The 22365-nt window shown below is 35.4% G+C and overlaps 7 protein-coding genes across 12 annotated transcripts; all 7 read right to left on the bottom strand.

Annotated features, from left to right (window-relative positions):
* Window positions 1–1790: 1790 nt before the first annotated feature.
* LOC17884408 (putative F-box/kelch-repeat protein At4g02310) lies at window positions 1791–2941 on the bottom strand. The gene is given in 3 exon segments (XM_023781745.1): window positions 1791–2329; window positions 2332–2506; window positions 2508–2941. Coding segments are annotated over 3 exon segments (1044 nt in total). The 5' UTR covers window positions 2859–2941; the 3' UTR covers window positions 1791–1811.
* Window positions 2942–3725: 784 nt separating this feature from the next.
* Window positions 3726–4553, bottom strand: LOC17882446. The gene has a single exon (XM_006286518.2). It carries the CDS (start codon window positions 4525–4527, stop codon window positions 3991–3993), a length of 537 nt encoding a protein of 178 aa, XP_006286580.1. The 5' UTR covers window positions 4528–4553; the 3' UTR covers window positions 3726–3990.
* A 415-nt stretch (window positions 4554–4968) lies between these two features.
* On the bottom strand, window positions 4969–5508 carry LOC17883028. Its single transcript, XM_006289105.2, has one exon. The coding sequence runs from the start codon at window positions 5489–5491 to the stop codon at window positions 5024–5026; it is 468 nt and encodes a 155-aa protein (XP_006289167.1). The 5' UTR covers window positions 5492–5508; the 3' UTR covers window positions 4969–5023.
* Window positions 5509–5596: 88 nt separating this feature from the next.
* LOC17884399 (exocyst complex component SEC15B) lies at window positions 5597–8893 on the bottom strand. 4 transcript variants are annotated; one of them, XR_002833211.1, is made up of 3 exons: window positions 6379–8893; window positions 5798–5879; window positions 5597–5688 (listed from the first exon to the last, which is right to left on the bottom strand). XR_002833211.1 is itself a non-coding variant. In XM_023780256.1 (2 exons), exon 1 carries the CDS (start codon window positions 8818–8820, stop codon window positions 6406–6408), a length of 2415 nt encoding a protein of 804 aa, XP_023636024.1. In that variant the 5' UTR covers window positions 8821–8893; the 3' UTR covers window positions 5729–5873; window positions 6379–6405. The 4 variants fall into 4 exon arrangements, 3 of the variants coding, with proteins under 3 accessions (XP_023636024.1, XP_023636023.1, XP_023636025.1); XM_023780256.1 differs by lacking the exon at window positions 5597–5688 and having other exon boundaries at window positions 5729–5873; XM_023780255.1 differs by lacking the exon at window positions 5597–5688 and having other exon boundaries at window positions 5729–5879.
* Window positions 8894–9836: 943 nt separating this feature from the next.
* Window positions 9837–10928, bottom strand: LOC17884265 (MADS-box transcription factor PHERES 2). Of its 3 annotated transcripts, none has more exons than XM_023781320.1 (2): window positions 10489–10928; window positions 9837–10344 (listed from the first exon to the last, which is right to left on the bottom strand). In XM_023781320.1, exons 1-2 carry the CDS (start codon window positions 10874–10876, stop codon window positions 10067–10069), a joined length of 666 nt encoding a protein of 221 aa, XP_023637088.1. In that variant the 5' UTR covers window positions 10877–10928; the 3' UTR covers window positions 9837–10066. The 3 variants fall into 3 exon arrangements, with proteins under 3 accessions (XP_023637088.1, XP_023637087.1, XP_023637089.1); XM_023781319.1 differs by having other exon boundaries at window positions 9837–10119; window positions 10243–10926; XM_023781321.1 differs by having other exon boundaries at window positions 10333–10424; window positions 10631–10928.
* A 2329-nt stretch (window positions 10929–13257) lies between these two features.
* LOC17884491 (epoxide hydrolase A) lies at window positions 13258–15186 on the bottom strand. The gene is made up of 3 exons (XM_006288153.2): window positions 14649–15186; window positions 13835–14073; window positions 13258–13738 (listed from the first exon to the last, which is right to left on the bottom strand). The coding sequence occupies exons 1-3, from the start codon at window positions 15111–15113 to the stop codon at window positions 13468–13470; spliced, it is 975 nt and encodes a 324-aa protein (XP_006288215.1). The 5' UTR covers window positions 15114–15186; the 3' UTR covers window positions 13258–13467.
* A 4255-nt stretch (window positions 15187–19441) lies between these two features.
* On the bottom strand, window positions 19442–21818 carry LOC17881829 (probable pectinesterase/pectinesterase inhibitor 41). The gene is made up of 2 exons (XM_006287298.2): window positions 20719–21818; window positions 19442–20205 (listed from the first exon to the last, which is right to left on the bottom strand). The coding sequence occupies exons 1-2, from the start codon at window positions 21770–21772 to the stop codon at window positions 19511–19513; spliced, it is 1749 nt and encodes a 582-aa protein (XP_006287360.1). The 5' UTR covers window positions 21773–21818; the 3' UTR covers window positions 19442–19510.
* Window positions 21819–22365: the final 547 nt, after the last annotated feature.

Genomic DNA, 22365 nt, shown 5'->3' on the forward strand with positions numbered 1-22365 from the left:
ACCAAAGTTGTGATATCATAAGTACTCTACATTTTAAAGGCAAGCAAAGAGCTTTTTGACCAACATAGAATAAGTTGATAATATCTAACGGATACTCTTGAGTTAACTTTTAGAATAAGTTGGGTTATATTCTTGATAGTAGATGTATTTTTTATATTTCTAGTTAACTTATGAGATAACATATTAAAAGGAATGTAAATTGAGAATTATTGGAGTTTTAGAAGTTATTGGCACGTAAGCATATGCATAGATAATGTTTACGTATTCAACAATGATACGATAAAACACTACAATAATATTTTTAAATCTTCTTAATTACTATATAGTTTTGTTCTTAATTTGCATGGATATAACCGACAGAATCTTGGTTGTCTCGTGGTTATCTAATTGTTAGTAATAGATTAAGTAGTGGCAGTGCATAATTTAGCAAACATCAACTTGACAATGAAATAATGTAGTTAATTAACTTAAACTAGTTTTAAAGACATGTATTGTACCTTTGGAGTGTCGACCGTTCCTTAATCAAATATTTTAAGACAAATCAAGTTTATCTCTTCGCCTCTATCTAATCACACATTGATAAATCATTACAAGATAGTTTAGAAAATTATTAATTCAATCATCATTGTTCAAATAAAAAAATAATTCAATCATCATTCACAAAACAAAATTTCGTAACTAGTAATATATTTGGATAATCCGTTTTTTCTATTGATAACAAAGGGGTTTTTTTTCGCCTATCTTTCACCAATTAAAAAAAGAGAACAAAAAAAAAACATATATAATGAAGGGTGAAGTTAAAGAATTCAAAAAGGGCAAAGAAACGTAAGACATGTCCTATCTTCCTTTGAAGAGTCAATTTATTATGCTCAAAGGCTTTTGAGATCCTAGGGGAAAGGCCACTTGGCTGGTACATCGAATCTATCAGCACTAAATTTTCTTTTACTTGACTATAAATAATTGAGTTTGGTCATTTATTCTATAAAATAATTGAGTTGTTCATTTATTCTTTTGAGTTGTTTTGCTAATTCGTATCCAATAATGCCATAATGTGCAAGATTTTACAAAGTGATTCGGATCTACACATACAAATTATAGTAGTTCAAAAGATATTAGAAAAAGAACAGTAAAAAGTAGCTACGTTACGTTTATTCCTTGTACTTAGAAAACGATAAGCACATGTTTAGATAGCGACTAAACATAATATTTGTATAATACCGTAATTACACTAAAAATTCGGCCTTTCTAACCCTAAAAAGGGTATGTCAATAATGTCATGCATTGAATCTAGAATAACAATCGAAAAAAAAAAAACAAAAAAGTTATGAAATAGACGAGTAAAAACTAATTGTCTTAGCATACATATTTGAAAGCCTTAGCATACATACTAATTGTCTTAGCATACATATTTGTCTTAGCATATTTGAAAGCCTTGGTCAAATACATGAATGTTAACATACTATAACTCTAAATAAAGTATATTGTTTTTATTTTCTCATACTACAAAAACTATTGCTTACCTGTAAATTCTAATGCAAATCAGAATACATTGGAAATTTGGAATTGAAGAAACAAAGTTCCATTGAACTTTCTTCATACAGTATATATTCTTTTTCTCCAAACGTGAAAAGTCATCAACAGTTGACTATTTCATTTACTGCAGTTTTTATTTTATTTATTTTATGAATTTTGATCCTTTGATAGACACGACTTCTATTTGTTGCTTGCATATATAATTTGTTTTAAAAGGATTTCGTTATTATTATTTTTTTAAAAAAAAAAAAAGAGAGAGAGAGAGAGCTAGATTACTATTAATAATCCGTACAAACCATAAAATATTTGATGAAGTAGTTAGAAGGGACGTGAGAAAGTAGACGATGAGACCACTCGACCCGGCCATGAATGGCTACTTGACTACTCCCATACAAGGCGATCATTGCACACCAAAGCTCACGTTTGTTCCTATCATGCCACAAAAACGCCATCTTTCCATTGTGTTCGGCCATTGCGGTACTACTAAAATGACCATTCAACTCCAAACCATGAACCATTCTCCATAGTTTCTCCTTGGATTCAAACCACATCAACCCAAGACAATAGTAATGCATGTAGATCACGTTGTCTACCACACACATTACTCCACACTTGTAATTCTCATTAGCTGGTATTATCTTTTCACATTCACCATCTCTAGTGTCATAGATTATCACATTTTGATTATCCCTCCCATATATCTTTCTGCCTAGTGACTGGGCTACCACATATTTACTTAGGCATTGCAATTTCGCAGTGGGATTTGGCGCGACTTGCCAAGTTTGCGTCTTTAGATAAACACTTGCGCTTGGATATCTCTGCATTCTCCTTTTTCGCACAATCCTCCAAAACTGTAAATTTTGTCGTTAACTACTCCCAAAGCAGCCTCATTGCTGCTCACAAGCGGCCTTGGACCTTGACGCAACTTTCCTGACCGAGAGTCGAGGATCCACATGCTTCTCGAGGAGCCCGCCATAAAAGTAGATTTCGGGACCTAGCGTGAGAATTGCAGAGAAAGGCTCGGGTGGAGAAGGGAACGGAATCGAAACCAAACAAGGACGATCCTCAGTGAAAGTAGACCAATGATCAGAAGTAGTAATACTAGAAATTTCTAGAAAACAGACGTAGAAACGATCTTTTCCCAAAAGAGATCGCGTTATACGAAGCTCAGAGGAACGTATGAGAAATCTTAACTGTTTTGACACGCAAGAGAGAATTGAGTTATACCGTCTCGGCACGCGGGCTAAGATGTTTAAAACGATATCGTTTGGCAGTGACGAAAACAAGATCGATGGTGCCTCTTCTTCCTTGGCCGTCGAAGACATCGTCTTGCCCCCTAATCCTAAAGAACTTTGTTTTTCTCTCTCTCTTACAAAATCTCAACATCCCACTAAGCTTTCTTTATATAAAGAAATAATTTATCCTTTTCCCTCTTGGAATCGTAACACACTAATTTAGTTACAAATCTAGAATGCCCTTACTTCTTCGCATCTTTATCCAAAAAATAAAATAAAGTAAAAGATAATTAAACAAAACCCGTTAAAAAATACATGTCCATTAGTAATAAAGATTAGGATCAGTAAGCATAAGAATATTTCCTATGTTGGAATAGAAGGAACGAGCTCCAATGGCTTTTTCATATTCTCCAAACTTGAAAAGTCATCAACAGTTGACTATTTTCATTTACTGTATTTTTGTTTATTTATTAATGAATTATGATCTTTTGTAAGATACGACTTCCATAAGTTGCCTGCATGCATTATTCGTTTGATAAGGACTTGTATAATGTGATGCCTCCACATAACTATACTTCAAACTTCAAAGAATCATGTTCTAAATTCATCCCAAAACAGATAAAAGTATTAGCAACATTTGACAGTTACCCCAAAAGCACAAGACTCTACCAAAACCATCTTCACTATGACTAACTATCTCTAATATCTGCAAACTAATTCTCTTTTCACCAAAGAGAAAGATCCGAGATCGAATGATCTTTCTAACAAACCTATTTTGAGATCAAATACCTAAACAGTCCCATACCCTCAATGGATTCTCTAATCCACAAACTACAGCTCATCCTAACTCTCTGCTCATCCAACCAAATCAACACAACTAAAGAGTAAACGTTATCCAGGAACATGATTCAGAATCGACCCTTATGAACAGAAAATATAAACTTTCATTCTAACACAGATCACAAAATCAGCCAAATTCATCATTGTCTTGAGCATATATTTCACAATGTTCACATCTCCCTTCAATATCCATCTTTACTTTCACCATTACAAGAACTTGAACCCCTTAAATAGAACTGAAGTAAAACAATTACGAATTCCAGAAACTACGCTCATAATTTATTGGACAAGACATTAAAGATGCGATCTTTTCTAAAAGGTAAGACTTTTTAGTTTTGGGGACAAATTACAAAGAGAAAAAAAATCGAACCTTTTCCCAATTTCAAGACGAAGATACAAAAGGGTTCCTCCCAAACAAGTCCAATTTCGAATCCTTGCATTCAAATCCACAGCCACACTGAGGCGACTCCAAGAACTCCTGAATCGCGAAATTCGCCGATGTGATCCCAACTGAAAACTCCATCTCGTCTCCGTTTCTGATAACCTCGACGATGTTAAGCCACAAGAACAAAACTTTGACCTTAACACCAGTCAATTTCTTGAGCTTGTTCTCGGAGATGTAACCACTGATCGTCGATTTGTAATTCAATTGGTAAGAACCCACAAGTGAGAAGCTACACGAATCGTTGAAATAAGCATGGAATTTGCCTGTCGTTGTGTCTAAATCATAAGCCACGACTCCTTTTGGAAGGATTCCTACAGGGAAGTTGTAGCTTTGTAGGACTGAATACGCCGTCGGAGTATCTGATTCGGCGGCGGCGGCGGCGAGTGGAGAAAGGAAGAGGATAGAAACGATTACATACGAGAGACGAGACATTTGGTTCTTGATTTCTCCGCCTTTGGATTTTGGTTTTTGCATCGGAGACTCCTTTTTTTTTTTGTATGGGTCGTTGAAAATATCTTTTTGTGAAATTAAATGCGACGACGTATTAGGTAGACAACTAGACACGTGGCTAGGTATCACAGGCTGTCAGGTTGTGGTGATGAGACTAATTATTTTTGGGAAAGTTTCTCTACTGGATGATTATCAAATAATTTTCCATTATTACATTTCTTAACTAAAAGACAAAAAAAATTGCACATGACTTTCTCAATTTATTTTTGTGAAAGAAATATAAAAATTTGTTATTACAGTTAGACCACTTTTTTAAGGTCTGAGTAATTATCATTTGGCTTAGAGCTATTTTGGTTAATGACTCACATTAGTTAGATTATTAATTAACTAAGCCTCATATATTGTACTCATTTAAGTTATAACAAGGACTTATAACTGATGTTGACAAAAAAAAAAAAAAAGGACTTATAACATAAGACCTTTTTTTTTTATTCAGTATACAATACAAGGCCCAGTAGAGTTAAGAAGAAAATAAAAGCCCATTACAATCAAACCCACAACCACATTGAGGACTCTCTTCGAAATCAGCCGCCGGGAAACTCGCCGACGCGATACCGACGGAGAAATCGAGATCGGCGCCGTCAAGATACACTTCAGCGATATTAACCCAGAAGAAAAGAATCTTAACACTAACGCCGTTCAGATTTTTGACGTGACCGGGGGATATAACGCCGGAGATGGTTGATTTGTACTTGAGCTGGTACGATTGGATGGTGAACTCACAAGTGTCGTTAAAGTAGACTTTGAAATCGCCGGTTTTGGTGTTAAGCTCGTAGTTAACGACGCCTTTTGGGAGGATTCCCGGTGGTAAGCTGTAGCGTTTGACGGCGTCGTAAGCGGTTAGCTTGTGGTCGGAGACGGCGTAAGAGACGGTTAAGAAGAGAAAGAAGAAAATTATATAACAAGTGGGTTTAGCGTTTGGCGACATGGGTTCTTTCAGTTTTGTGTTCCTATGACTCGTGTTGTGTGATTGTATTTGTATTTAGAAGCTTACTTGACCTTTGTTTCATCATAAGTAGAGCAGAGAGAAGTAGTTGCTAGGTGTTTGTGTCTTGTGGACAGTGTAAACCAGCGCGTCCGATGAAGAGACCATGCGATTCGATTAGATGGACGGTTGCAATATCACTGACAGAGAGCACACGTGTACAAAGGAAACAACCAACGATCACGTGGTAAACCAAACCAACCTTGATTGAAAATGAAGAAACAAGCAAGTATCTCACTATCTTCGTACCGCTTTGGTTTAACCTTTTGATTATTGGTCACCAACTCACCATAGAACCAATCCGACCCTTTACTGCTGCGGTAATCTGAGCCTAAACCAATCCAATCTATAGATCAATCTAACCGAAAATTCTACGTTAACACAAAACCAATAATATCGAAACCTCATTCAAATAGTTTACCTATTTATATAAGAGGAACAACCAAAATCTAACTACAACCAAACTGAATCAAGTTTCTAGAAGATTTTTCAAATAAAAAGAGTACTTAAAATCCATAATAAAACACGTATTTAAAGATTAAATCACCTATATAAATTCAAACTAATAAAACAGGCTCGAAAGGAGAAAGGTCAAGCCTTGGTCTGGCTGTGGTGTCTGATGACTGAACACTGAATTTCGAAATCAAACTATTGAACTCATTTGCGAAATGGAAGAAAAAAAGATACACTCTTGGGGTGAAGAAATCAGTTTTGTGTTTTTTAAGCCTTTCTTTCTGAGAGACCAACGAATCATCAACAATGAAATATAAAGCAATCATATAATTAACAATAGAGCATATAGATAAAACAAAGGACGAGATCGTACTTACGCTTTTGATTTGTGCTCGGATCCATCATCAGCTCACATCTTTCAATCTCTTTATCAACGCATCTAACGATTTGTTCTTCGGGTTTTGCCTCGACCCTCTTGTTCCAAAAGTCCCGAAAATACTATCTGATGGATCTCTGAATTTCTCTGAAACCGTAGCAACTTTCCGGTAATCCAAAGCATTGTAGCTTCTTTCTCTAATCACCGGGTTAACAAAATTCTCAGGGTGACTACTCAGAAACAAATTGATCATCTGTCTTATCTCAATGAATGCTTTTTTCATCTCTCTGGCTTCTTTGTCGGTCAGCAATGGAGTTAGATTCTCTGTAAATGATTCCAGCAACTGAATATCCACATCAAGTCCTTTGATTGCAGCCATGCTCAATCTTTTTACTAGATCCCCGCATAGTGTTCCAACAATTTGCTCAGAAATGTGGGCAAGGACATCGCGCAAAACCCTTTTCAAAACTTTAGCAGGTAATATCTGTTGCGCGGTGGAAACCAAAGTTTCCAAGTAGATCAGCACTTCGTTCATGTACTCATTCCCACCTTGTGGAATATCGTCGCTTATCCAACTGACATTCTCTATCAACGTCATGAAACCATCTATCTTCTTCTTAAGCATTCCTGAGAGGGTATCTTCTGCAGCGTTTTGAGATCTGGTCAATGGAAAATGCCTCCTACCTCTTTCTGCCATTCTCAAAGGAACTCCTGAAAGCTGTGCGGCGTGACGGAAGAAGAAATCGCAAGCTCGCTCAAACACGGCCATGTTTGCTGCAACTTGCATTGCCTGAGAAACTCCATGAACCGACGAGTTAATCAGCTTCAACAGAGCCTCGTCGAGAACGTCGCTTAGAAGTCTATCCAGATACTTCTTCACGACATCGTAGAAATCAAGCTGACCTCCATGAGACATGAAACTAACCGAATCCTCAATAAAAGAACGCACAATCCGGCAACAATCTGGGACGGTGGTTGAAAATGGAGCAATGTAAGGAAATGCTGGTACTATATCTGACGTTTGTAACTGGAAAGAGAGCACATTCATGGAATACTCATATTCTTTCTTCATCAACATCTGTTCAAACTTATCTGCTGACAATGCTTCGGTGATCTGTTTACGGCAATCAGATAGTAACAGCTCATGATACTTGTCCCTATGCTTGCTTAATACTTCGAGAAGGGAATCAACAGCATAGCCATACCTGCGTAGACTCACCCCTAACAAGCTCACATAATCCTTAATCAGCAAGAGATGATTAGCCGTCTGCATCCTAGAGAACTGATCCTCCAACACAGTACACATCTTAGTCACAGCAGTATCCCACAAACTCTCCACTTGCTGTTTAGAAATCAAACCTCCACCAGTTCTTAATACTCTATCCTCTACAATGAAAAACCCAGCAATCTGTGCAAAAAACGTCTGGTGAGACTCGAGAAACGGAGTCATAGTAGATACCTGGAAGTCAGAGGTAAGCTGAAGATCCCTATTATCAAAATAGTACTTCTTAAAACTATCTTCAAGAGATAGTGTCTGATGAATGTGATAAGCTCTATAAAGTGGAGTCAAGTCAAAGCCTAGCAATCCACCCCCGGAACTACCAGCGTCGCTGCTTTCAGGGCCAGAGCCAAATTCATCGTCCTCTTCTTCGTTTAGGGCATAAACGCAATCACGTGAACTGAGTCTGCTCTGCTCCTCCGCTTGCCTCTGCTTGATCCTGAGCTCTTCCTCTCGCTGACGAGCCGCAGAAGCTTCACCAATAGCCAACTGACCCAAATTTCGACTCACCACACGGATCTCAACCAACCAATCTCCAAACTCCTTATTAACTTTCCTCTCCACATAAGATCGAATAGCCGGAATCCTATTCTCCAGCATCCGTTTCAGCGTTGACGAAGGAGTTTTCTCCATGAAATCACTCTCAATCGTGTCCACACACTTGAGCGCCATGTAAAAATTACCGCTCTGGAGATGCTGATTAGCTCGAGAAACAAGCTCCATAACACGAACACAGTGAGTCACGGCTCCAATCGCCAGATCGACGTTCTTAGACACAGTCTGAGCCTCAACAAGCGAATCAAGAGACGAAAGAAGCGGCGCCGCAACAGATTGGAGTTTAGAGTTGGAATCGGACAGCGCAGATTTAAGCGATTCAACATCTGAGAGAAGCGATTTAAGATCGTCTACAGCGTGGATAAAGTCTTGATAGTGAGCTTTACATACCTCTTCGATCTCTGATTCCTTAGATCGTGCGAAAAACTTGAGATGGTGAAGAAGAGTCTCTGGTTTCCCAGTACCGAACGTTTTCCGAACAAAAGGTCCTAAATCTTCGCCGTTACAAATCGCAGACGAAATCAAGAGCTCGTCGAGCTTCTCCGCCGAGTCAATACCGGCTCCGGCTGGTGTGGAGCCAACTTTACGCCGCCCTTTCGACGGTTGCATTGTTTCTTCTCCGATTTTAGGTAAAGCGTTACAGCGAAGAAGAAGGAGGAATTTTGGATTGGGACAACGAAATCGATTTGGTGGGTTTGTTTGTTCTTCAAAGGGAGTTTTGGGTTTGACTAAAATGACATTGCTGTAGAAGCGGTGCGACGGAAGAAGACGAGGGTGTTTTTTGTCTTTTCGTCTGCGGAGTGGTTTCTTTTCTTCTGACTGGCGTCTTCAATTGATCGTGAATATTTGTCTAACAAAAGCCTGACTTTTTACGCCTCAAAAGGCGCGTGATAGATTTAAGTTGGACAAATCCAACTTTTATACCATTAAAACGGTAATGAAGTTTATTTAGCAAGTAGGTATATAATGGGCATTGTTCGGCGTTTGCAGCGGCGACTACGATAGCGATAGCAAATGAACACAACATTTTTTTAGCCACTGAATCAAATCGACGTTCAAAAACTTCTAATCACAGAACATTGTGTTCGTTGCAGCGTTAACCTGCGATAACCAAACGAACAACAATACTTACCGCTGCCGAAGGACAAAACGAATAGGCCCATTTATATTGCCTTGATATATCAAATTTATTCACAATGGTCATAGTCTCATAGGTCTATGTGTAATGGTATATATGTGTAGTGGTCGAATGATTACCACACATACTAGCAATCTCATGGAATTAAAGCTATATAATAATTAAGGAAGAGGTAAAAAATAATATTAACAAGTTGTTCTTAGTATTATGTGTGTTTCATGGTACAATGTAGTAATCAAACCAGAATCCAAACTCTTAAAAAGAATCGTTCTTTAAAATTTTTGTTTTCACATTGAACTCATGAACCAAACCTACTTAGTGACTAAAAATATGTATTAGGATAGTTCGTGATTCCACAAGTAGTTTGAACTACTAAAACTACCTTTTTTTGCTGAATAACTATTGAAAGTTGAAACTATTGGCTACTTCTTTTTTTGATATGACTAAATTTCTCTAAATAAATTTAAGACTTTTCAAAGCAAATAAATTACCAAGTAATCAAAATAACATAACAAAGAACTTAAAAGCAAAAACTTTTTATTATTACAATAAGGGGAAAAGACTAGAAAATTAAAAAGATATTACACAGAAAATCCTTAAGATGAAAAAAAACACAAATGCAAACCATTCAATACTTCACCCACAAAGAAAACAACTCCCCTTAAGATTCAAGCTTGTTACATAGCACAAACATAAGTAGGGGTGGTAGCAAGACGATCAGTTGTAGGTTGGTGGGTGGCTCCCCTCCATGGAAGGAACGTCTTCATCCTCTTCAGCATGAGGAATTAGATTCAAATCCAAACTCATTCTTCGGTTCGAATTTGAATTAAAATTCAAATCCATATTCACATTCATATTCAAATTAAATTTATGAATTTTTTGTGGAATCTGACCATAATATTCAATGAGAAAATCATATTGGCGTTGAATCAAATTCTGATGATTTTGAATCTCATTCTCACGATCATTATCTCCGACTTGGACAACATCTAAATCTGGAACAACAAGAGGACGTGAAGGTGGTAAAAGAGATAAAGGAGAAGAAGATTCACCATTCTCCCTGAGGTGCTTGGCCCTACAAATAAGTTTATCGATACACTTATCAATAAAAGAAGTCAAGTCTTGGTTATCCAACTCACCGAGGTTAGACATATCAATCTCTCCTCTGAGACAACCAAACATAATATTTTGAATCTGAAAATCGCGATTTTCAGCACGCAATTTTTGCAATTGCAGTTGCACACTGGCGATCCTCTCACGCAAAAAGGCTTCTTGACTCACCATCCTCTCCGTCCGTTTGGCCACCGGAACCTCCATAAACTCCGTGATCACTCCCTCAGCGCCTTCTCTTGATGGCCAAGCCTCAAGTTCTGGGTTATACGGACTGTAGATAACCCCACACGTTTTGACACCACAGAGAGTAGAGAGCTCGGATAACTTCTTTATTATCTCTCGTTTTCTCTCGTAGAATAAAACTTTTCTTGCTGCTTCATCTTCTATAAGCGAATACTTCATTCTTCTTTCCATGTTAACTATATTTTGTTGTGTGTTTTGTCTGGTTGGCTGGACTGATTGGCTAGAGGTGTTTATATAGGGAATGAAAGGTGCTTTTTTACCCATGAGGGTTTTCATTTCCTTGCTGGCTCATTAGTTTTTATCCGATTGAATTTCAGATTTCGTATCTGTTTTCTCCCTACGTGTAGCCTTCTGATTGAGTATAAAGTGATAACTCTTTCATTTAGAAGATAATTAGTAATCCAATTGATAAATTAAATCTTTTAAGGCGCGTGAATTACGAGGTCTCATATATTAAGGACCAATTTGGTATCACATACACAATGAAAGATGTCTTTCTATTTACAAAATGCAAGTTAGGAAAAGAACTAAATCCTAATTTTCTTATCTCTAATTTTAATTTTTTGCTAATTTTGTTTAAAGTAATATATATAAAACATCGATTTAAATGAATAAAAATAAAGTGACAAAAAATAAATTAAGTTATAAAAAGAGAAACTTTATTAGTTGAATAGATATAAAGTAAAATTTTAGAAAATGTTCTGTATATATATTTTTATAAAAATCAGTTGCAATTTGCAAGACGTTCTCACGACGAGAACTATCCACACTCTCAAATTTTGTTCAAATGAGTGTACTGGCCTATGCATCAATTTGTCTAGGCATACGATTAATAAAGTCAGCAGATTAGTCTATACTACTGCTACTTACATTAGTCAATTTATGTAAGTGTTATGACGTCGCTGCAACTCTATTTGGCGACCAAAAGCGATGAAGAATTAATTAAGGAGTCGCTGCGATTCTTTCTATCAATGTTGCCAGTGTTGGTTAGTGCAGCCAAGAAATCCAGCGATGATTATAATAGTTGCGCGACTACTTTTACGGGGAAAATAGAGTTAGGCCATGTTCGTTTATGAGTCGCTACTTGCAGCGACTGCGATCATGAAAATACCTTTACTTCTCATTTCTCTCCTTCAATTTTGATCGCTGCGACTATAATTTCAAGAATTTTGAGCAGCCGGAAAAGCCAGCAATATGATCCAAATCATTGTCTAAACCGGCGACTATCGCTACCTTTTTTTATAATCAAATCACCATTGTTGAACGCAAAGAAAAACACTCAACCCATAAAAAATTACATAAATCTTCATCTTCTTCTCTGACTTAATTAATTGGGAATCTCTAGAATTTATAATTGTACCCTTTACAATACACAGAAATTACAAAAAGAAAATAGTCGTAGCCGCTACTGCTGCGACTCATGAACGAACAGGGCCTTAGTAGTCTACACATATTTGCATGTCAATTGTCAAGTAAACTAGATTTCAATCGCATGTCTCTAAAGTAGCGATTATAAAAAGAACATACATTGTTTGTCTAACAAAAGCCGGACTTTTACGCGTCATAGAGAAGCCGGAGAATGACAAGCAGCTCAACAGGCGTCTTTGACGGTAACTCAACCGGGCACTATCTTAAACATTCCGCGCCAAGTTTTACTGACACCAAGGAATGCGACAAAGTGTGATGTCGATGCAGCGTGGTGCGCATCTTCAAAAATATGTGACCAAGGCTGGGTGATTGCTGATACGATGGGTTTTTCTCGTCTCTGTTTCTCCACCTCTCGGGCCCGTATTCATTAGCCGCATCCAGCCACTAGCAGGCCTTGTCCAACAGACCAGTCGCTACACCCTCTCGACCCTAGTACACGCCTGATCCAATGACCTCTCATTCGCACATGCCACCTCCTTCGCCAAGTCCTTAAGATATTGGACCCGATTTCGACACTTTTGGTTTGACCCAAAAATATTACCACACCTCCATTTCCACGCCCACCAAACCGTCATTGCAAACATTATAGACCAAGTGCTCTCTCCCATAACCGAGTGATCACCCAGATTTGTATATAACCACTCGAGGAGTGTTTGCTGAAAAAAATCTCTCCTTTGACTAGGCCGTATTAACCTTGCTCAAACTCCACTCATCACTGGACAATCTCTTAAAATATGAATGATAGACTCACCATCCCCTTTACACACTTGACAAAGGCCAGAAGCACACAAATGACGCCTCATCCTCTCCACATTTGTCATCATCACTTGATTCATACTCGGCCATAAGAAAATCCGAACCCTTTCCGGAACTAACACCTTCCAAACCCGGGAAAATAATCCACTAATATCCTGCCTCAAACTGGTATCCTGAAAATGCTGATGAAATTTATTTCGTATGTAGGTATAAAATATAAATGTGCTCAAATATACGCTATATTAGTATGTAGATTTATTATACAAAATTTTGTTATACATTTCAAACCTTTTATATCAATTTTACTTATGCTCCAATGATGTTTCTAGATCCCTACCAAACAAAAAAAATGATGTTTCTAGAGACCATAAGAAGTCAACATTTTGAAGTTTAATTTTGGATAAAAGAACAGTTACGAGAATTTTTGTTCTAGATTAGTTATTTATTAAACAAGTGAAATACCCATAACATCATCCTTTAACCCATTACAAACTAGGCTCAGAGCAAGGAAGATAATAAACTTGACCAAGCTTAATCAACCTTGAACTTGATATGGTGCAGACGGAGAATCTCTACGACTACAAGGATGCGGTTTCGCGGGTTCTGAATTTCTCAAAGAAGCCATAGATGTGGTCAGTGACCTCGTCGGGCTTCTCTTGCTGGAGGAAGTGACCTACACCTTCCATAACCACCACTTCTTGTAGAAACGGTACGTGCTTCTTCAAACCACCATCATGTATATATTCCTTTGTTCCGGGAATGTTGTATACGATGTCCAGATCACCCACTATGAATTTCACAGGGACCTTGATTTGTAGACCGGCCCATGGAGCCGTTAGTTCCCAGCTCCTTCAAGTTAGGATAGAACCAGATCGATTCAGGTCAAATGATAACCATGAAAAGATTATGTATGAAGTAGTTGATGCTAGAAATCATACGACTTACAGGTTCATGGCGCGGTAGTAGTTTAGTCCACCGGTGAAACCTTTTTGGCTAAACTTGTCTCCGTAGAAACTGACATCTTGTTCAGTGAGCCAAGCAGGCAAAGAAGGTGGGTCAGGTAAACCTCTGAAACCAACTGACTTTGGAATGCAAGGTGGACGTGGGTTACGCGAGACGAAAAATTTGGTTATTAGCTTCTTTGTATCAACTTGAGCAAAGTCCTCCTCGATCTCTCCAGCCTCCTGAGAAAATGAAATCAAAATCATTAGCAAAGAGACCAAAAATTAAGCAATGGAAAACCACAAAAACTGATCCCAACTTGCATTTACTCAAAGCAACTATATACCCAAATAAAGTTATGATTTTCACTTTTACTTGACTACATTGACGTACTATTGTCTTCATCAAATCATCAATTGCAACTTGTATATATCAGAGGCTGAGCTAATTTGAGCTATGTATAGGTAGGTCAAGGTGGATACTCTCTTTCTCTATAGATTCAAGCAGAAATTAATGTTGGCTGGGAAATATCCCATTTTTTTTATACAGTGTCACATAAAAGCTCAACTTTCTTGAAGCTGCATCAAGAATTCCTCAAATCAGTTCAATAACTTCACACAACTAAACACCAAACAAGCATTGCCTATAACCAATTTTGCCTCAAGTCTTGTTAGCAATAAAACAATCCTGAACAGTAATCATCAAAGCTTTCATTGAGTTTCATAAACCCTAAGTATATATTTCATCTCAACCACTGGAAACTTCAACAACCTTAATTTTCGTTTCAATTTTAGTTTTCATAAGTTTAAAGTCTCACCTGAAACCTGCAAATGTAGTAATCGTCGCCGAACAAAGCCCTAAACGCATCAACAGGCTTCAAAGTAGGATTCCTCGGATTAAACACAACGCTAGTGTTGACCAACGCGCTGACTCGATCAGGCCGGATCATACAAAGCCACCACGCGATAATCGCTCCCCAATCGTGACCAACGAGGAAAACCCGGTCAACACCGAGCGAATCCAGCAATCCGACGAGGTCTCCAACGATATGAAGGATGCTGTAAGATTCAGGAGACGGCGGCGCATCGGAATCTCCATAACCTCGGAGATCCGGAGCGATTGCGCGGTAACCTAAGGTGGCGAAGGAGAGGAGCTGGTGACGCCATGAGTACCAGAGATCGGGAAATCCATGGAGGAAGAGGATCACTGGACCTGAACCGATCGAAGCCACATGCATGTTTATGCCATTGGTAGATACCGTCGTGTGCTCTATCTTCTCCATTGCTTTTTTCTTCTCAGTTCATAACGCTCAGGTCTGAGTGTGAAGGCCGAAGGGTGAGTAGAGGTTTTTTCTTTATGGGTACCAAAAACAAATAAATTACAATATTGCCACCAATGTGTAAATCATATATATAAAAGTAAGGTTTCACTCTCTCATTATTGGTGGAAAAATATTTAAAGCTTTAATTTTTCCAAAAAAAAAATGTTTATGACAATCATTCAATGTAAAATTTAATTACACTATAAGTTATAATCAAATGACAAAGAAAATGAAAAGACTTAATCATATATCATTCAACAAAATAAATAAATAAATAAATGTTTATGACAATCATTCAATACAAAATTTAATTACACTATAAATTAAGTTATAATCAAATGGCAAAGAAAATGAAAGGACTTAATCATATATCATACAACAAATTTTACAAGGCTTATTGGTGGAAAATTATTTAAAATCATATATATAAAAGTAAGGTTTCACTCTCTTTATTATTCCATTTTGTCTTTATTTTTTAAAATATAATATTTATATTTAACCAAAAAAACACATTTAATCATATACATTAATTCATACTTTAAATTCACACTTTACTACTAAAATGAAACTGAAAATTATATAAATTTCCAAAGACTATTGGTTTTCTTTATTGAATTCCAATTAAACACACTATAAATTATAATTATAACTCCTCTAATTTAATTATTTTAAAAATATAACTTACGTCACTTCTTATCATATAAATAGCCATTCTCACATCTTTCTCTACCATATCTCATATCTTCATTATTCTCTTTGTTTTTTTTTAAGTTCTTGCATGGGGTGAAAACTCATTTAAAATATCATTGTAAGAGTTTGATTAATTATTTAGTTTAAACTTTTGTTTTCAATTTTATTTATTTTTGTTTTTATGTATTTCTTTATGTCTTCATTGTTTTTTATATTTTTAAATGTAACATATGTATAATATGATTTTATGGTTATAAGAAAATCAAGCTAAAGAAACCATCTTCATTTTTTTACTTTGGATTTTTGTTTATTTCTCACATATTCATGTATATTTTTAAGGGAGATTTGCACAACTAACATTTATTATGATACCCTTTTCTACAAGTACCCTCTCTAGGTGTTCATTTTCAAAAATACCCTATTCAATGTACAAAATGACTAAATTACCCTCCTTTATTATAACCCAAGATGAAAAAAAAGAATATTATTTCCAACAAAAAGAATATTCCTTCCGAAAAATTTCCCGCCAAAAATTTCCGACAAAAAAATTTTCCCGCCAAAAAAAATTTCCCGCCAAAAGATTTTCGACAAACATTTTCCCGCCAAAAATTTTCAGCCAAAAATTTTCCGCAATTTCTTAAAAAAACCTTGTAAATCTTTATAAATCCCTTAAAAAATCCTTTAAAAACTCTTGTAAATCTTTTAAAAGTCATCTAAAACCTTTCAAAACTTGAGTAAACCTTTTAAAACCATTGTAAATCATTTTATAACATTTATAAACACTTGTAAATCCGTTTAAACCCCTTATAACCGTGATAAATCATTTAATAAAAACTTTTGTAAACTTCTAAAACCCTTTAAAAACCCTTGTAAATCCTTAAAACCCATTTTAAAGAACTTGTAATACCTTTAAAAACTTTTGTAAACCCTTCAAAAACCTTTGTAAACTTCTAAAACCCTTTAAAACTTCTTGTAAATCCTTTAAAACTATTTTTAAATCTTTTTATGCCTTTAAATATACTTTAAAATCCTATTAAAAACACTTATAAATCCTTTTAAAAAACCTTTAAAAATCCTTGTAAATTTTTAAAATCCTTTAAAAATTCTTGTAAATCCTTTTAAAACTGTTATAAACTTATATAAACTTATAAAAACTTTTAAAAATCATTGTAAATCATTTAAAAACCATTTAAAAACCTTTTTAGGCTTCTAAAACTCTTTAAAAACCATTACAAATCTTTTAAAAACCATTTAAAAACTCTTGTAAATCCTTTTAAAAACCCTTGTAAACCCTTTAAAAGATCCTTTAAAAATCTTGTAAACCCTTTAAAAATATTTGGCGGGAAAATTTTGAAAAATTATTTTTTTTTTGCGGGAAAATTTTTGCAGAAATTTTTTGGCGGGAAAATTTTCTCGGAAAAATTTTTGGCGGGAAATTTTTTCTCGGAAACTTTTTTGGCGGGAAAATTTTTGCGGGAAAGTTTTTGGCGGGAAATTTTTGGGGGGGAAATTTTTGGAAGGAATATTCCTTCCTTTAGGAAAGAATATTTTTTCGAATAAGGGTAAAATAGGTATTAAAAATTAAGAGAGGGCAAAAATGAAAATGGTAAAAAAAAGGGTATTTTTAAAAGAGGGTATCATAAAAAGGTTATTGGTATCAATTTCTCTATTTTTAATTTATTTTCAAAAGTATGTAATTTTTTAACAAAATAAACTTTTTGTTATATAATTATCAAACCAATTTGTAAGACATTCTTTTAAGAATAATGATCCTTATATTTAGTTTGTGATTCAACATGTAATAATACAAAGAACATTATAATTTGTTTTAACTTTGAATTTTATACTTGATTTCCTATCTAAAAACAATTTGATATTCCATTTTCTATCTATTATATATACTACAAGGATGAAAAATATAATTAAACCTAGAAATATAACTTAAATTAAGAGGAATATAAAAAGAGATTAAAAATAAAATTATTTCTTGGGAATTTTTAAGGTTTCACTCTCTCCTTTTTTTTTGTCGTCATTTTCACTCTCTCCTTATTGGTCCATTTAGCATTTAATTTTTAATTATAATATTTATTTTTAATTAAACCAAATATCTAACACATTTAGTCATATACTTTAATTCATACTTGAAATCCATACTTTACTGTTAAATTGTAACTTAAATTATATAACTTTTCAATTGACTATTTGTTTCTTCCATTTAGCTTCAATTAACACACTATAAAATATAATTATAACTCCTCTGATTTAATTATTTTAGTATGTAACTTACATCATATTTTATCCTATAAATACTCATTTTTACATCCTCCTCCACTATATCTGATATTTTCAATATTTTCTTTGTTTAATTTTTAATGTTCTTGCATGGGTTGAAAGCTCAATTAAGATATCATTTGTAAGAGCTTGATTATATATTTGGTTAAAACTTTTGTTTTCAATTATATTTCTTCTTTATTTTATGTACTTTTTCATTTTTCATTGTTTTTTATACTATTAAATGTATAATACATATGTATAATAATATTTTATGGGTATAAGGAAATTACTTTATCGATGGGATTCAAATATATTGATTTCTGACCATCGCACCATAAGAAAATCAAGCTAAATAAACCATTTTCATTGTTTTACTTTATATGTTTTTTTCTCACATATTCATGTATATTTATTTTAATTTCAAAGTATGTAATTATTTTAACAAAATATTTTTTTGTTATATTGAAACCAATTTGTAAGGCATTGAAATAAATAAAATTTTATACACAAATAAAGGTAATTTTGTGTATATTTATAAGTTTACACACATATTTGGATAAATTTCAATATTTTTAGTGGTTGTTTTGATAAAGTTTGAAAATGGGGTAAATTTAAAAAGTGGTATTTATAATGGGGGGTATTTTTTAAATTCTCCCAATATCATTCCTATTTTTATTATTAACAATATTATTGTTTTATCTAAAAATATTTAAAAGTACTAAAGAAAATTACTATCAAAATTGATTAATTGAACAATTAATCAACGAATAAATTCAAAAGATATGGATGTATGCTTCTATTGTATGATTTAAATAAATAACATGTAAAAATATCATAAGCATTAAAATTTATTTAATCTATTTTTTATAAGTAATAAATAAATTAAAATAATTAAATAAATATATAATAACCCGCGCATATGCACGGGACATTACCTAGTTGTTTTTAATATTCATTTGAATTTAGTAACATGTCCAAATGAATATTCAGAATTATTTGCATTACAAAAAAGTTGCATAGAAATTAAGAAATTACAGTGTTGTTTATGCATATTTTTGGACAATAATTGGATGGTTTTATTTAACAAATATTCATTTTTTTCTTAACTACTATGACATTGAAATTAAGGTATATGTTTTGAGCGGATAAATAGTTTTAGTTTTCTTTTTAAGATGCTAGTGTTTGATTATATATGTCATTTTTTTTTGTTGGTGTCTTTGTCACTTATCTAATTTCTCCTTCTAATCATGTCATTTGTTTAATTGACCATTGAATTTTGATCCCATTTCTCTATATATATTTAATCCCATTAATCAAAACTACAACAATTTTTATTACAATAATTAAATTAAGACCAAAATTTCCCAAAGATAAATAACAAAAAATTACAGAAATTAAGAAAGTAACCCACTAAGATAAGGTACACCACTCTGAACCATCCAACCATCTCCTAACAAGAAATTCGAAACCGTGAAATTATTGGCATCGGTAGAATTGATAACGTGAAAACCCGGCCAAACCACCCGGTCCGTGGTATTTGAACCGGATCCGGTATTATTATACTCAGCATAGTACAACGTGCTCAATGCGAAATCTCCGTTCCACTCTCTCCAACCAACCGGTTCAACAAACCCGTCCATGTACGATTGCATAAAAACCGTACGCGAATACTCCTTCCACGGCCGTCCCAGATACGTTTTAACCGTATAGTTGCTCGAAACCAAATCATCCGCTGGTCTAATCGTACAATTGTGGATTGAGATCCCTGTGTTCTGATTCGGATCGGTACGACCTTGAGCTGTAATAGCGTTAAACTGGTTCTGCATCGGTTGTCTCGGATATAGATTACAGTTCTGAAACACGACAGCTGCATTGCCGAATATGAAATCGACCGTTCCATAAATGTCACATTCTCTATAGAACTGTCTAAGCGAATGAGTGTATAACGTGTCTTGGTAAGCTTCGAAACTGCAACTATAGAAGATGGAGAGATCCGCACTGCTCCTCAAAGCCACGGCCTGATGCTTCTCTGGTCCAGCCGTGTTTCGGAAAGTCATGTTCACGGCAACGAAGTTGGGCGATGTAACAGCTGTGGACAAAAAGAAAGTCATAAACGATATATTCTTTAAAATAAAATGGTAACAGTAAGTCAATAATGCGTCTTGTCACTTATTCACTTACACTCCTAGAAGTAATACAAAGTTTGTCATATAGTGAACAACGTGCAATTATGACCCGAACTACTACGCACGTAAAAAGTTTTAAATAATTTTCTGCGGTTAGTCTTAAGATTATTACATCAAAGTCATCATCATAGTCATGTGCGTCGTTGGCAACGTAACAAAAAGTGCCGGTGCGGTGACTTGTTGATGCAGTGAAAACTTTACTAAAATAGATTGTATGATAAAATTAAACAGTTTTTTAGTACGATGTAAATCATTTTTTACAACAAGGTAGTGTTTTTGAAATTTGTTAAAGAATTATAGGAGTATTTGAAATTGCTCAATAAATAGTTAAAAATTAAAGTTGTGCATGTGCAAAAAATAGCAATATTTATTTTTATGGTTGTAGAAAAGAAAGCATTATCTCTTAAAAGACGTACCAAAAGTGGCGGAGTTGAAAGTGGTCCAACCGTCGACGACGTTCCGGTTACCGGTGACCACCGTACGGTTTATTCCGTCACCAATCATCATTAAATACCTTTTGTTTTTGGCAATCACTACGTTTTCCTCATAAACGCCTGACGTCACGTAGATAACGAAATAACCGGCGGTTCCGTCAGTTTTGTTCGGCGCCGCCGTGAGAGCTTCCGTTATGGTCGTGAAATTCCCCGTTCCGTTTTGGCTCACCGTTACGATGTCGCTCACGAGGACAGTGTTCCCGTCATTTTCGTCGCCGTCGGCGAGCTTCCTCCTGCTTAAAGACTCGTAAACGGCGCGTGTGTGTCCCGTCATCTTTAGCGGCAAAGCTCCGTTACGGAAATGACGGAACGGGTTTGCGTGGGTGTGAGTACTGCTCTTCGGGTAAGCCCAAGAGTAGCCGGTGGTGGTGGTGGCTCCTTGTTTCTTCTTCTTAGGAACCCAACCTTTGGTGAACAACGCGAGCGAGACGCTAAAGAGCTTCGTGTCTTTGATAAGAGGCAATGCGACGCCGTTTCGTATGGTCCAAGAAGAGGAAGCAGCGGTGTTGATACCGTCGAGGCATGTTTGCTCGTTAGTCAAAGCCGCTGAGAGAAGCGTTTGGATTTCGTCGGCTTTTGAAAACGACAGCGTTTTGGATGAAGATGCGTTGACGTTGACGGTATCGAACGACGTTATGAGATAGTCCGTTGTGAGGCTAGCGAGGTAACGGCAGTCTTGGAGAGCTCCAACGGCGGATTTGGAGAGTAAAGCGTTGTTACGTTTGAGGTATTTGTCAATCGTTCGTGTGAATTTTTGCGATTGCGATAGCGATTTGCGGAGGGAGAAGCGGCCGTATTCGCGGACGTCGCCTTGGGATGTTTGTGGGAACACTGATTTGCAGAATTGTGGATCAGGTGTAGTTTTGCAGATGGTTGAGGAAGTGTTTGAAGTAGAAGGGAGAAGATCTTGAGAAACAATGGAGAGTGTTTGAAGAGACAAGAAGAGTGTTAAGAGGATGAGATTGGGAGATTGCATGGTTTTTTTTTTTTTTTGGGTAGTTGTTGTTGTTGTAAGATTTGGTGTTATCAAATGTTTTTTTGATATGATTTTGGAAAAGTGTAGGTTTTAGTAGGTTTATATAACACTAAATAGAGTGGGGGAGGTTTGGGATGTGGGTCCGTAAATTAAATTTTGTTATTTCGAAACTCTAATTATTTATCATATATAATACTATAGTTTGATGCATTTTTTCTTTCTTGTCTATAAGATAATGCATGAAATGTTTTTTACCCATTTATACTTATAAAATATGAAATATAACCAAAAGTCAGTAGATGTAAAGATCTAAAGTAAACGCTCCGAGATTACTGGTTCGAATGTTCTCTTACACTAAATCTTATAACATGTTTTGATTTTGTGTTTAAGAAGATGATCGCATCTAAATTCATATTCTCCTAATTATTCGTAAAAACCAATACTCAAAATTTTGAACGGTTGTTGGATATATGTTAGTTGATGAGTAGTAAACTATTCTTGGAATGGTTTAAGTAGTAAACTACGACTAGTCGTACAATCCTGCGATTATGAAACGAACAACTTTCAGTTACAGCTGCCAAACGAACAGCATT

This window comes from Capsella rubella, unplaced genomic scaffold (genome assembly GCF_000375325.1).
Source record: "Capsella rubella cultivar Monte Gargano unplaced genomic scaffold, Caprub1_0 scaffold_6, whole genome shotgun sequence".
Classification (NCBI taxonomy): domain Eukaryota; kingdom Viridiplantae; phylum Streptophyta; class Magnoliopsida; order Brassicales; family Brassicaceae; genus Capsella; species Capsella rubella.